This window comes from Bacillus rossius, chromosome 1 (genome assembly GCF_032445375.1).
Source record: "Bacillus rossius redtenbacheri isolate Brsri chromosome 1, Brsri_v3, whole genome shotgun sequence".
Classification (NCBI taxonomy): Eukaryota; Metazoa; Arthropoda; class Insecta; order Phasmatodea; family Bacillidae; genus Bacillus; species Bacillus rossius.
In genome coordinates this window covers 1166958-1181828 of record NC_086330.1, presented here as the reverse complement: position 1 = coordinate 1181828, position 14871 = coordinate 1166958, and the positions used below count along the sequence as shown (strand labels likewise).

The 14871-nt window shown below is 40.5% G+C and overlaps 1 protein-coding gene across 2 annotated transcripts in view; it reads left to right on the top strand.

Moving 5' to 3' along the window:
- Window positions 1–1844: 1844 nt before the first annotated feature.
- The window catches only part of LOC134530951 (tRNA-uridine aminocarboxypropyltransferase 2), a 32892-nt gene continuing 19865 nt past the window's right edge, over window positions 1845–14871 (top strand). Inside the window, exons 1-3 of one of the 2 annotated variants that reach the window (XR_010074899.1) lie at window positions 1845–2061; window positions 6278–6463; window positions 8573–8768. Coding sequence is in view for 1 of the 2 variants with exons in the window: in XM_063366315.1 (XP_063222385.1) it covers window positions 1976–2061; window positions 6278–6463; window positions 8573–8768 (468 nt within the window). In the remaining variant the exon portion in view is untranslated. The remainder of the gene's footprint in view (window positions 2062–6277; window positions 6464–8572; window positions 8769–14871) is intronic. The other variant, XM_063366315.1, reaches the window with a different exon arrangement.

The following is a 14871-nucleotide window of genomic DNA, read 5'->3' as shown; positions in this document are numbered from 1 at the left end:
CGGCGTCAAAGCTATCAAATGAGCCTTCCATTTTTATGTTATTGTGTGTTTGAAAACAATAACAAACTATTCAAGTTGACGCCGTCCCCGCTACCTCTGAGTATTTAGACGTGATTTTGTTCAGTTCGTGATCTCAGGGAAGGTTCGGCCTTGTGGCTAGAGGTAGGGGTCAACGCAGTAGGGCCCCCCGAGCTGTTGAGGCCACTCGGGACGCCTGAATAATAACACAAAACTTCTTCAGATAGTTCGTGAATTTAATACAGCACAGCCCAATACATGGTGCTGCCCGTTCTGGCCGTAACGGTTTGCCCGACGCGACTAGTCACACACGCAGCTCACTTCCTCAGTGGCGGCTCACGATTCTTATGCGCGTGAGGGGCAGACTCGTTTACGTGATGCGAAAGTTACAAAAGACACTCTGACATGGCACACAATATTTTGAAGCACAATACACTACACTAATACCTAGCTCTGGATTAAGTTTGGTGGCGCACTGCCGTACGACGGTGATACATAAGCCCTGACATGACGAATTACACTTAGGCGAACAACTATTCCACTAATACATTACACTTGATAAACTGGGCTAGCAGCACGTAGGCCCGTGTTTCCGGCGACTCTACGTGGTGTCTAGGTGTGACCCAGGGACTGAATCGTTATTAAGTCTGATAGCACGTGTCGCCTGCTGGCTGCCCCGTGCGGGCCAAAACTAAATAGCCTGTAGGCTAGGTTGGGCGTGAAGCGCCGACGTGAAACCACATAATCTCTCCACAGTACTTACGTATGACGTGGAACACTCATCTTGAGCACTGATTGAATTAAGTTAAGTACCTCATGGTAAATTTAGGCCGACCGCGGAACTGTACAAAAAGGTTGAAAAGAAATTACACTATGGAAAACTACATGTCGGTGAATGCAAAGTTTGAAGGTTCCGCGTTGCGCGCAGGCTGCCGGCCTGGTTGAGCTCTCGAAGGACACTACCGGTGTCGCCGCGCGCGACCCCCCTCCCCCGCCAGCCCTCCCGCGGAAACGTGTGAATTTCGCGGGAAACTGAACCGGCCAGGTTCGGGACAAATCGCACATTGAAACATGATTTTGCAAAGACTTAATTATTAATTAATAAAAAATAATGTTTAATAAAATCCTGTGGAAAAACATAATTATAACAATTTGTTGTAGTGCGGCGGAAGGATATGCCACACCCGGCCGGATCCTTGCGCCGGTGTAGCACTCGTTGTATGGCGTTCGCCTCGTCGCACGAACTGCACTTTGCTGCGCGCACGGGCGCGTTCGGTGCACACGCTTTTGCGAGACGTTGATGAGGCATAGCGGTCTATGCGACAGAGGAGCATTGGCGGTCGGCGTCAAAGTCAACAGCACAAATACTTTCGTGACAATTGTTCTTTTATAAGCCCACTAGAGTAGTACTTAAACTGTTTGCTGATTGGCTACCACTAGGGTCGCGCACAGTAAATAACCTAAAAGTTAAAAGTTAATGAACTTTCTGTGCGCCGATCCTGTGCTATTTTTCTGTGCGCGTGCTATTTGCCAATGTGGCAGCTCGTATCTAATAGTGTATGTTGAACTTCTGTGCGTCTGTGCTGTTTGCGTGCTATTGCGAATGTAGCCCGGGCTTTAGAGTGTTTTGTCCTTCGGAAATCTAATAAACGATTTCGAACAGTTAGCAACATCGTAATTGTTGCAACCAAACATTGAACCAATTTTTCCAGCCATAATATATTACAACTACTGAAGAAAACTTTTAAAAAACGTGAAATAAAAATCGCTAAAATAACATAGTCCCACATGCGTTTACGTTGTAGGAACAGGACATGCCAATAGAATGCACTGCACAACGTGTCGTCCGTTTTTTTTTTGCGACTTTCCTATATTGTTCTTCTACAATATTTGATTGTAGTATCTTAGGAACTGTTGGAAGTGATTTATTTGAAGCAAAATTTTATATTCCTTTAAAATGAATATAGAATTTGAAGCCTGGGATGATTTGTCGTGTTTGCCACTCGATCCTCCGAAAATGAGGGATGTTTGTTATCGCTGTCGGTGAGTAGTTTTTGACAGGCACTGGGCATGCTGGGACGAGTGCTCAGGGGGGGAAGCAGCAGCATACGTGACAAGGCCTATAAAACTATGGTCCGCCCCATGCTGGAGTATGCCGCAGCAGTGTGAGACCCATACACGGCAGTACTTGAGAGGGAGCTGGAGGGGGTGCAGAGGAGAGCAGCTAGATGGGTGAAGGGCAAGTGGAGGAGAATGGACAGAGAAGGGAAGGGGGAGTGCAGTACCACAGAGATGATGATAGGAATGAGATGGGAGAGCTTAAAGGATAGAAGACAGAAGGAGAGATTGGTCAAGATGTACCATGTGCTGAGTGGAGTGGGAGGATGGGGAGAGCTGGGGAGAGCTGGGGAGAGCTGGGGGGAAAAGTCAAAATGGGAATGCCTAGAAGTAGGAAGGAAAATACTAGGAAGGTTTTCAAAGAGAGGAGGAGAACAGAAAGGGGAAAAAATGTGATGGTCGTGAGGACAGTAGGGGAATGGAATAGGCTGGAGGAGGAGTGTGTGGTGGCTGGGAGTGTGGACCAGTTCAGAAGGAGAGTGAGGGGAAAGTAGGGAGAATGCTTGCCACCGGGCACTTTGTACCCAATTGCAGCTATGTATATATATATATATATATATATATATATATATATATATATATATATATATATATATATATATATATATATATATATATATATATATATATATATATATATATTAAAAAAATACTTTGATTAATGGTGATGATATTCACTATAAACATAATATGTTAGGTTAAGTAACACCTATTAAATACGTGACTACTAATGTCAAAAGTAAATATCTTAATAATTGTGTAACCAAGAACCAAAATTCACTGAGTCAGGATATACATTACATTTTTACGTATTAACATTTTAACTATTCCAATGGAACTACCTAAACATTAGAGAGATAATTGTTAGCATTCAAATTATGTTATAGGCTTACCTGTACCTAAATGATAAAATATTCTTAATGTATTTTCTACTACAGACATTCCTGTACTAACCCTGAAAAAAGTGTTTCATGTTAGAAACTAAAAAAAATAAATAATTTATGGTTTTTATTTTGATCTGATAATACAATCATAAATTATTGTTACGCCACAATTTTTGTTATATCTAGGTTCTTTCATGTACTAAATTGAAACAGCAAGTATCTTGTTCAACAGGACCAATGTATTCAGGATCATGCCATTGGTTCAAGAGGTAGACTTGGATATGTGATACGGAACTTTTAGTATTTAAAGTTGAAATATTTGAAATGCTGTAAAAAGTACTTCGAGAATCGACACACACTTAGTATCCCGCCTGGGTCAGGGTCTGCATGGATGGAATGGGGCGGACACTTGTGAAAATAAGGGTTCGACTCAACCAAAAATCAAACCCCAGGTTGTTTGGGAAAAAGGGGGGGGGGGGGGGATGGAGCGGGTGGTGAATGTTCTAACCACTCAACCACTGCACCTCCTTCTTTTGTAGAAAGGAATATTTATTAATTTTGAATAGCTACAGTTTAAGCCGATTTTATAACTCGTTTTAGTGTGTTCAGAGTTTCCTTGATGAAATCACACTTTTTTTTCTTCATTTTATAAGATAGCTTTTATTTTTTAATTGTGTGAAACATGCACATATTTAGCATTAATTTTTTTTTTTTGTCATCTCAGATATTTACACTTTGTTTAAGTTGGTTTTATGCACAGAATGATTAAAATAAAACTTCCCCCATTTTTCACTTCATTACAGACACCTATATTATTTTAAGATTTTTGAAACAATTGCATCTTAATTTGTTATGCTTAGTATAAATAAATCAAATTTCCCAAAAAAAAATATTCACCCTCTCAACTTGATTAGATTTGTTTATGATTTTTTATAGACCAAAGCTTAAAAAACTTTTTCCTCAGTTCTGCATTCCTCCCTCTTCATTTTTTAACTCTGCTTTGTTTGCTTCGGAGATTAGATTTTTATTATCAAACCAAATTTATTTGATTCCATTGCAAAATGCAACGGTAAATATGTAAAATGCATAAGTAAAAAAATTACTTTTTCTTATATTAATGCTTTTCGTTTATTTATCACAGTCTGTATTTTTTAAAGAATTCTACGTTAAATTTTCCTATTTTAAGTTTCTTCGCAACATAAGAACACATGAATTCGCCCGTTACTGAGTTTAGATGTTCACACATCACTGGCGAGTGCTGAAAGACTCGTTAACATATTTTTATTAATAAACTGTATTTTAAAATTGTATCTTTACAACATTAGCCATTACTCCTATCCCTCACTTAGCATGTCTTCAGATTGTACTGATACATTTAGCGTGATGTGAATTTTACTGACCCAGTCTTGAATAGATCGTCTGTAAATTTCAGTTAGCACGAAATCTCCGCAGGCAAAAAAAAGTTGAGCACTTAAGGCCCAAATGTTTTTACGTCCGCGCGTATGCCGCCGTGCCGTACTGTTGTCGCCTGGCCACAAACCGGGGCGTGAACTCAGTCCAGCCAGTGGCAGGGAATTCACTCAAACAAATGCAACGTCTGCTGATTCAGCTACCGGTAACTGTACGTGCTTGATCACTCATAATGTATTGTGTTAAAGTATTTGAGACAAATCTATAAAAAAGTATTTGAGACAAATCTAGAAATATTACGGCGTGCATATTGCCATGAGGGCCACGCTTTTGTTGGTCGCACTTTAGTTTTAAGCAAGTCAACTGTGTGCACAATTGTACGAAATAAGGACTCTTACCAATAGTTTATATGTCTGATGCTGTTGGTTATACTAGCGAGAATATATTTGACATTAGAAACCGGAACAGAAATGAACAGATGATTCACATGGAAAAGGTTGTTAAATGAATGTTGCAATGAAAAAAAATAATCATTGGGCTGACAGGATTGGTGTAAACCAGATGGTGAAACGCAAATAAGCACTTTAATTTTTTAAAAATTAAAATGTAATTATCCGGACAGTAATATCGGTTTCACTGTCAGTAGAGGATGGTTTGGAAAGGTACGCGACGTGAGTTGAAGGTCACGCCCGGACGGGCAAGTCAGCCAACCGACTGACGATAAAGTGCATAACCACGTATCTCTTGTTACGCTGTGTCATATTTGTCATACAAAGTTGCGATGGGAGGCATACAAAAAATAAATGATGTGACATATTTATAGTTTAGTATTATTCAATGCATTTATATTACGTAAAGTATATTTTCCTACACAATTTTAGAACACATTCAATAAATTAGCCTTGCTATTTATGGAAACTAATGCTTCAAAATTAGTAACAAATTATCGTGCTAAGTGAGGGATAGGTGTATCCAATTATAGCCAGTCGAAATGAAACCAATCAAGGGTCAATGGTCAACATTCAATAAATCTTGTAGTCTTGTAATAATTTTTGCAAAGTTCACAGTTTTCAGTTTTAGGTAATAAGTGCCTTAAAAACCACTGCTACTATTATAACTTAATGAAAAACTGAACATTAATCTTTTGAAGTGCAACTTTTAGTTTGAAAAATAGTAGATAGTACCTCATTTGCAATTCTTTATAAAAGCAACCAATTTAAAATATCTTTGACGCCATGTTTGTTTCAACACAGTTTTCCTTCTAATATTTCATTTCTTTCAAGTGGCTCTCATTTCTAGCAAGATAAAGTATATACACATTTTTAGGTCTAATCATAAGCTTTTAAACACAAAAAGTTTCATAAAGAATGGTCCAGTAGTTTTTGCCTGATGCTTGAACAACGGTGTGATGTACGTACCAAGCGATAGCATGTTTCAAATTCAAGGCAACACCTTCTACTTTTAAAAATGGCAACCTTTGTTTACCCTCAAGGGTGCAAATATGTCGTTCTTAAATGTGCATGAAGTTGGAATCTGAAGCTGACAGCTGTCTTAATGTGTAGCGCCTCAGGGAAGGGGCGGAGCAAGTCTGCACGTTCGCACTCCTGATGAGGTGATCAGCCAATAGCAGTGCTCGTGCCATTCCTGGCAACTGTTGTCTGTCTGACAGGGTTGTTCAGTCAGTGATCTGTTATTTCATTACAATGTGTGGTTGTTTGACTTTTACTTTTAATTTTTTTCTGTACCGCAAGCGTGTTTTCGTTGTCGGGCCTTCTCGCAATGTTTACGTCGATACGTGTTCTGTAAGGAACGCGGGACTGATGTAAAGAGGAGGAGTGTTGTGACAGGCGTCCGAACGTGGTGTGCTGGTGCCCCTTCCTGCCGGCGGTGCCCGTGCAGACGCGCTGCACGGTGGTGCTGCTGCAACACCCGGCGGAGCAGCGGCGCCGACTGCGCACGGCGCCCATGCTGGCCCAGGCGTTGGCGCCCGGCCGCTGCCTCGTCTTCCGCGGCAAGAAGTTCAACCTGTCCAGGTACGGCCGTGAGCAGCAGAGCTGATTTATCATTGGGCCTCATATCAGAGTTGAATCATTTTTTTTAAAAAACCATGCATGTTAAATTAATATTAGTAACTCAATTATTTTTGACGTGATAACGTCTTATAAATCTATGAATGCCGGCTGCACGCACAAAAAATTGTCACGTTTCGCCTGAGCAGAGCGTGCAAGAACCGGCCAACCACCGTGCGAGAAAATCTTCTATAATGTCAAACAGGTTAAGGCGGGCTTTTTAACTAATTGTTATTAATTATATTTAAACAAAACATTTAAATTAAATTTTGCAATAATCTGTAAGTAATATTTGAAAATCAAAAAGTATGCAATTTTTCATCAATGTTTTCTTATGACGTTATCACGTAAAATTATCGTCCGTAAACAGACTTTACAGACAATCTTTTTCCCCCCCCCCCCTTTTTTTTTTAACTGACCATATAGGCGACAAGACAAGCTCATAGGCTTCTTGCAACTCCAGGATTGCCACCTGCAGCACTCTGTTGACAACATGCGGTAGCATCGTGTGAGACTTGCGAGTGTTGTGTGTAGCAATGATGGTACTAGTCCCACCTCCATTTCAGACTGTGGTGGTCAGCTGAGACTTCCACAAGCATTGCACATGTTACAATTACCTAAGCTTAAAGATTAAAGAATTTTTAACAAAAAGGAAATGTGTAATGAATTTAAATTTATCTTTCCATACTTACTGCATACTGATTTAATGGTTTCTATGAGTTATTTTTAATAATATTCACCCCTGTTACAACTAAAAAGAGGTGATATTTCAGTAAATGATGTGTTTCAAACTGACCCGGCAAGACAGTCCCAAAGTAACAAGTCTTGAAAAAACACTGGAAACTGTTTTTAATATGCAGTTTGGGGGCTGAATAGGAAAGATGCTTTGAAATTTTAAAAATTTGTTCATTGATTCTATGTTAAGATGGTGATTGAAAACAAAAGAATTTCTTGAAACTTATATTTGTTTAATTCTTCACTAAAAAATGATTCCCAAAATTTAAATACACGCAGTTCACGATGCTTTTTCACATATTAGTTCAGACGATTGGCTCGTCTCCCAACACCAGAATATTTACTGTTTGTCGCTAGATAAAGACTTAGTCGTCCAGTCGCACTGTAATTCACAGACTGCCGTCGGGGCAACATGCGAGGCTGCACCACGACCCCTTAATGCCAACGCTGGCGGTAGAGAGATTTATAAATATTTCACTGGAAGAAGGTTTCATGGTGGCTGGGCTCAGGCCACAGACGTTAAATTGTCTCTGAACACATACTACTATTATCAATGATTTCGTGAGCCACCGACCGCAGACAATCGCTCCTGGCTACCGCTGAACGACTGACGAGGCTACGCAGCTGGTAAGTGGCAGCCTTGTGACCTCTCCAACCAATCACAACACAGCTTTTACATACAAGGACACATTACCTTACAAAATACCTTACTCTCACATCAAGGGGTATCTGTAAAAAATTAAATACAAAACAGAAAGTGCTAACCCTGATAAGTTTACTCTCATCCGTGGCAACTAACACCCACCGATTTTCTCATCCTAAGAAAACATCCGGAAAGCACCAGAACGTCTTGGCAGCTAAAAATATTTTAGAAAATTGGTGTTGCCATGTCGGTACCTGTCTTTTGTATTTTCTTTCCCCAAAACGATTCACACTGTTCCAGAAACAAAATAACATGCAAATGAACACACAAGCGGAAACATTTAAATGAAGTAAAATGCTGAAACGTAAGATTGCACAAATAGTATCCTAACAAGCGATGTGAAAACCTTCAAAAAATTTAGTTAAATGGCTTTTCTAAATAAAATAATTAAATATCAGAGGTTATTATAAACACATCAACGACAGTAAAATACAAAACCAGACACCACGACTCGAATACGCTGCCTCGCTGAAGAATGTTATGTCAACAATTTTTTTGGGTAGGTTCTGCGGTGCCAGAAGGGAAATTCAAGTATGTTAGTTAATCATTGCCATTATCGTAAATGAAGTTTGGTTGAAACGGTGGATGTGTATATGATGAAACACGGAGACGCGAGACGTGAGGGCGTGCTGCAGACACGAGCAGCTGCGGGAGATCCTGGCGTCGCCCCACGCGCTGCTGGTGTACCCCTCCGCGTGCGCGCGCGACGTGCGGGAGCTGGCGAGCGTGTCGGAGCGCCGCGCGCCCTACACGCTGGTGCTGCTGGACGGCACCTGGCCCCAGGCCAAGGCCATGTTCCACGGCACGCCCCAGCTGCAGCTGCTGCCTCAGGTGCTCAGCTCAGCTCATTATGTAGGACGGCTTTGGTTTGTTTTGCAAAAGACATTATTTTTCTTAAAGCTATTTTTAGTTTAAGTATTGAACTTGCTAAAGAAAATTGAAAAATAATCTACTTACCTTTTGTTTGCTTACACTTTTTGTTTCGGTTATTAGATTGTCTCGCTGCACTGTCAAAAAAATATATTTGTATGGTTTTCTTTACCAACACTGTGTACCCCTGACTAACTCACAAGACTACCAAGCCATCCATTTAACACATTTCACAATTTGGTCAATGTAGCTAACCTAACCTAAAGTAATGATCCATTATTGTACTAGTATGTGCTAAAATACTTTGAACACAATTACTCAAACTCGACTCTTGTTTTTAAGGACTCGACTCAGCGGTATTGAACAGTGTTTGAGTGCATGTGACCTCGCAGAAGTGTTTATGGTTCTCCCTCCCTCTCGTGAACTGGCACCATACACAATCATCACGTCTATCTCTACAGGCTTTTGTGACGCAGCTGTGTCCAAACATTGCTTTGCGTGAGATTTCTACTGCAACATTTCATTCATGACTGCTGTAAAAAGCATGCTGTTTTTATTGAAGAAACAGACAAAAAAACTGACAAGGCAATAGCATACAGTCTTTTCTCTCTTGGGGAAGACGGGAAGGGAAACATGGGTATAGAAAATAAAAAATTCTTTTTCTTTTATTTATTTTGTTAGATGGTGCTAGGGTGAAGGGGAGGGGTGAGGAAGGGCCATGAAGGAAGATGAGGGGAAAGACGAAGGTCATCAGTCCGTTTCTTACTTACGTGGCAATAAGCTGAGACATGGGCCATAAAGACATCACTTGTATTCTACTGGAGACAGTTATATGGCGCGACTCATATTCCAGGACGACCCTTACTGTGAAAATGTTAGATTTTTTTGTCCAAAATTAAGGGTGCGACCCATACGAAGGAGTGACCTTTCTGTGGGTAAATACGGTATATATGTATATGTTGAAATATTCACACACACACACATGTACATATGTTTGTGTATCACTAATATTATAGATGCATAAGTTTGTGTGTATGTTTGTTACTCAGTAACACCCGAACCGCTGGCCAGATTTGGATGAAATTCGGCATACACCTAGCTCATAGCCTGGTCTATACGTAGGCCACATATTTCTATGAAATTCCATCCCTAATGGAGTGAAAAGGGGGTAAATTCATTTTTATAAAAGATCATAGGTCGTAAATGTACTGTGAGTGTGAATCATTTCTCCATGTCCACCACACAATCATACACATAGTAAGGTATGGCAAGTTCCTATCCTGCTCCTTGGTGAGATCTGTCCACTTCGTGGAGCTCACGGGAGCTAACTAATGAACGGAGGTATGTAATAACAGTTTAGTTCCGAACTTGGTCAATAGATGGCTTTGCCTTGAATTTTAAACACGCTATCGTGTGTCTGTCACATCTTGCCTAGGGTTTGCGAAAGTTTGTGAGTGAGTGTGTATCTTTGTTACTACAGTCAAACCTCTATCTATCGTTTTTCAGGGGACCAACAAAAAAATTCAGTAGATGCGGACATTCAATAGATGTGGACTTCACTCGTAGATTTTGAAAAAAATATTTCAACCTCAAAATTAATGTCAGAAATATATCAGTTACTTGTCATTTAAGTTTAATCAATTGAAAAAAAAATTTAAAATGGAAGAATTTTACTTCATACAATTTACACTATGCACAATAGACCTACAAAGAAACCTAGGCTAGTTACGAAAAATACAAGTCAGGTACAGTACATACAAAAAATTAACTCACCTAGTCCTTGAGTTCCTCAATGTGTACTTTTACTCTCCCTATTAAAAAAAATTATATGTAATAAAATACTAATTAAAAATAACACTATAAAATTTGAAATATTCTGTATTTAAATTGCACTTTCACACTAACTATTTTTAACCACTTTATTTCTTCTTGAAGAAGTCATTTATGGTTGACTGTCTTACATTCTCTCTTCTCACGTTTAATAACATTGCCTCCATTCGAAGCATGGTATCTTGATCCTGTTCACTCATTCTGCGAGCGTAGCAGAAAGTCTTCAGTATTTCCAGTGCACAATGCGCTTCAGCAAATGATGGAACCTTCTCAGGTGGCAAATCAGCTTCTTCTTCCTCTTCTTCACTGCTGTGCTGATGTACTGCTTCTGTAGCCTCGCACATTTCATCCACGCTCTGGACACCACAAGTAACCACTTTTTCATCACAAGTAGCATAAGAGTCAAAGCCTACATTATTCTCATCAAGTTTTTTGAAGTCATCTTCAAAGTCGACATCATCGGTTTCAACCACAGAACTAGATGGAATTTCTTGTGCAACTCCACACTTGGAAAAGCAGTTCTGAATCACTATGGGAGTGATCTTCTTCCATGATGCTGCTAGGTAATGAATAGCTTGCAGGATGTTAAGCTTTAATTCCACCTTGGAATCTTCACTCTTGGAATCAAGAAGTCCAACAACTTTTCGCACGAACATCTTCCGGTACTCATGTTTAAAACACTTGATAATTCCCATGTCAAGAGGCTGGCATACACTGGTACAATTTGCAGGATAGAAGACCACCTTCACATTGCGAAGAAATGTGACGTCTTTAGGGTGTGCAGCACAGTTGTCCACAAACAGAATTATTTTCCTGCAGCGAGTTCCCATAGTGCAATCCAAAGTACGCAGGAATGATGTAAAAATCTCCACAGTCATCCAAGCATTTTTGTTTGCATGGTATTTTACCGGTAATGTCTTAATGTTTTTGAAGCACCTGGGCTTCTGAGATTTTCCAATGACAAGAGGTTGAAGCTTGTCGCTGCCATCACTGTTTGCACACAGCAACACAGTCAACCTTTCCTTCGACATCTTACCCCCGTGACAGGCTTCACCTTTCATGGCCAATGTTCTGTCGGGCAGGCAGTTGTAAAAGAGGCCTGTTTCGTCAGCATTGTAAATATCTTTAGGTGCATAACCGTCTGTAATTTTTTGAAGGTTATTTAACCAATCAGTTGTGGTTTCAACACTCACACCAGCACTCTCGCCACACACCTTCTTGTAAATTAAGCCGTGACGCTCTTTAAATCTTGCTGCCCAACCATTTGATGCAGAGAAATTTTCAATGCCCAACCTCAGGGCAATCTGCTTTCCTTTCTCTTTTAATATTGTTCCATCAACAGGAATACCATTAATACCACTAGAACAACACATCTTCAACTTCTTTGAATGTCGACTCTCTACTTTTTTTCGTTTTTTGCTTGTTGGCCCGTACTTGCTTGCTTGCAAACGAATGTCCTCTTTTTTTGCCAAAATCGAACACAAAGTGGAGGCTGGTAGGCCCAGGCGCTTAGCTGCATCCACACGTTTTTCACTAGGGTTATTTTCAATTTCTTCAATAATCCTAATACGTTCATCAAGTGTCCTCACCTGTTTACCATTCCGAGACATTTTAAACGCTTTAAAATGTTAACCTAACTTTTGCACTTTTTATTCACTCAACATTCACGCACATGTAAAGGAAACACCGATCAGAAATCAGGAAGTAACATGTGCCATAGATAAGGATAGCATGCCCGAACAATGAAATACCGGCCTACAGAAATGCGTTCGCGATGCTGCACAGGAAACAATAAATTTTCAATGCAGCGGACGCCATATTGGTTTCTTTGTACCTTATAAACGAGACGTCTCAATGCTCAGTCATAATAAGGGACATGTTTATTCTTGAAGTGATTTTATATACGTACGGTATAAAATGTTTTGTTTTTTACGTTACCATTTTAGCCGACATGAAAAAACTTCGTTTATAAATACAAGTCGATAGTGTGGCAACGTTTCGTGACGAGTCGATTTCACTGAAATATGGCATCAATGTTAGCCATCTACCGTTTGTTGACTGTTTACTCGTTGCTAATTATAAAATGGCTGCAGATTTAAGGTGATTTTTACTACTTCTGTATACTATCGTTAATGTTTTTATGACGGTTTCTTTCTAAGAAATGGTTATTTCCGCAAAATTTTTATGGTTAAACGATCATCTATTATAATTTATAGTGGCGGGACCACATATTTTGTACGATCAATGCGGACAAAACGATAATTCGAACATCGGTACAAGCGGACTTTTTTAACCTTAGTTGTATGGCAATTTTGCCGGGACCGTAGAAAGTATACGATAAACACGGACATTCGATACATGCGAGTTCGATAGATAGAGGTTTGACTGTACTTCTTTACACGCTGTATTTATCCAGAAAAAATTGGTTGTTCCTGTGGTACGTTCAACGTCACTAAAAGGTCATTGAAACGTGACTGCCTGACATTTGATGTAGAGTTTCATTCTAACCCGTTTTTACAAACTAAATACTTTCATTCAGGAAAAAAAAGAAGGTTCCTGCTGGATAGTATTATCACTAAACTCTGTAACAACATAGACCAAGAATTCTTTTTAATACGTATATACATGAAAGACATATTGTGCAGGCCACCATTATCACTGGAGGAGCCAGAGGATAGTATTAATACCATGTATTCCCATTATCCCTACAAATTTACCTTTGTAGGTCAAATGCATACAGTTCACTTTGAAAGTGACATTTTTAATTACTGTTAACAAAAGTCAAGGACGAACACAAAAGTGGCAGGAACACATCTGGACACCCCCTGTTTTTTGGACGGACAGCCATATGTTGGCTGCTTGCGTGTATCAAGACCCAAAAATCTCTACATACACACAGAAAATAATAAGTCTTGAAACATTGTTTACAGAGACGTATTACAGTACATTTTTGCTCTCCAAACACTCCAAAATCATAACAGTCTACATACCCTGTTACAATTAGTACCAATGACAATTTTGACAATGTTTGAGGAAAAATGTCTTCCAACAAAGCAATTTTATAACAGAATTTTTTCACTTTTTTTTTTAGTTCTAACATAAAAATGGTAAAACCTGCAATAGTCAATCTTAGTACAGTAAAACCTTTTTGTTGCGACCACCTCTCTATTACAGCCCGATTTCGAGGAACCGTGAAAAAATTGCCGAAAATCCGAAGAAAATCGGACAGAAAATAAGTTTCTTGTGGTGAGTAGCGTGTTACTGCGTTTCTCTTGCAGAGTGCTGTACTGCCGTAGGCAGCGCATATCTAAAAATAGATACCACTTCCTGACCACTGTCAGCGCTTGACCACCCCCATTCCACGCCCCTTTGCCGGCAGGGTGCAGATAAAGGTTTTTGTGGCAACGTGTTTACGACCGCTGTCAGCACTTAACAACCCCCATTCCAGGTCCCTTTGCCGGCAGGGTGCAGATAAATGTTTTTGTGGCAACGTGTTTACGACCGCTGTCAGCACTTAACAACCCCCATTCCACGCCCCTTTGCCGGCAGGGTGCAGATAAAGGTTTTTGTGGCAACGTGTTTACGACCGCTGTCAGCGCTTAACTACCCCCATTCCAGGTCCCTTTGCCGGCAGGGTGCAGATAAATGTTTTTGTGGCAACGTGTTTACGACCGCTGTCAGCACTTAACAACCCCCATTCCACGCCCCTTTGCCGGCAGGGTGCAGATAAAGGTTTTTGTGGCAACGTGTTTACGACCGCTGTCAGCGCTTAACAACCCCCATTCCAGGTCCCTTTTCCAGGCAGGGTGCAGATAAATGTTTTTGTGGCAACGTGTTTACGACCGCTGTCAGCACTTAACAACCCCCATTCCACGCCCCTTTGCCGGCAGGGTGATAATAAAGGTTTTTGTGGCAACGTGTTTACGACCGCTGTCAGCGCTTAACAACCCCCATTCCAGGTCCCTTTGCCGGCAGGGTGCAGATAAATGTTTTTGTGGCAACGTGTTTACGACCGCTGTCAGCACTTAACAACCCCCATTCCACGCCCCTTTGCCCCTTTGCCAGCAGGGTGCAGATAAAGGTTTTTGTGGCAACGTGTTTACGACCGCTGTCAGCGCTTAACAACTCCCATTCCACGTCCCTTTGCCGGCAGGGTGCAGATAAAGGTTTTTGTGGCAACGTGTTTACGACCGCTGTCAGCACTTAACAACCCCCATTCCACGCCCCTTTGCCG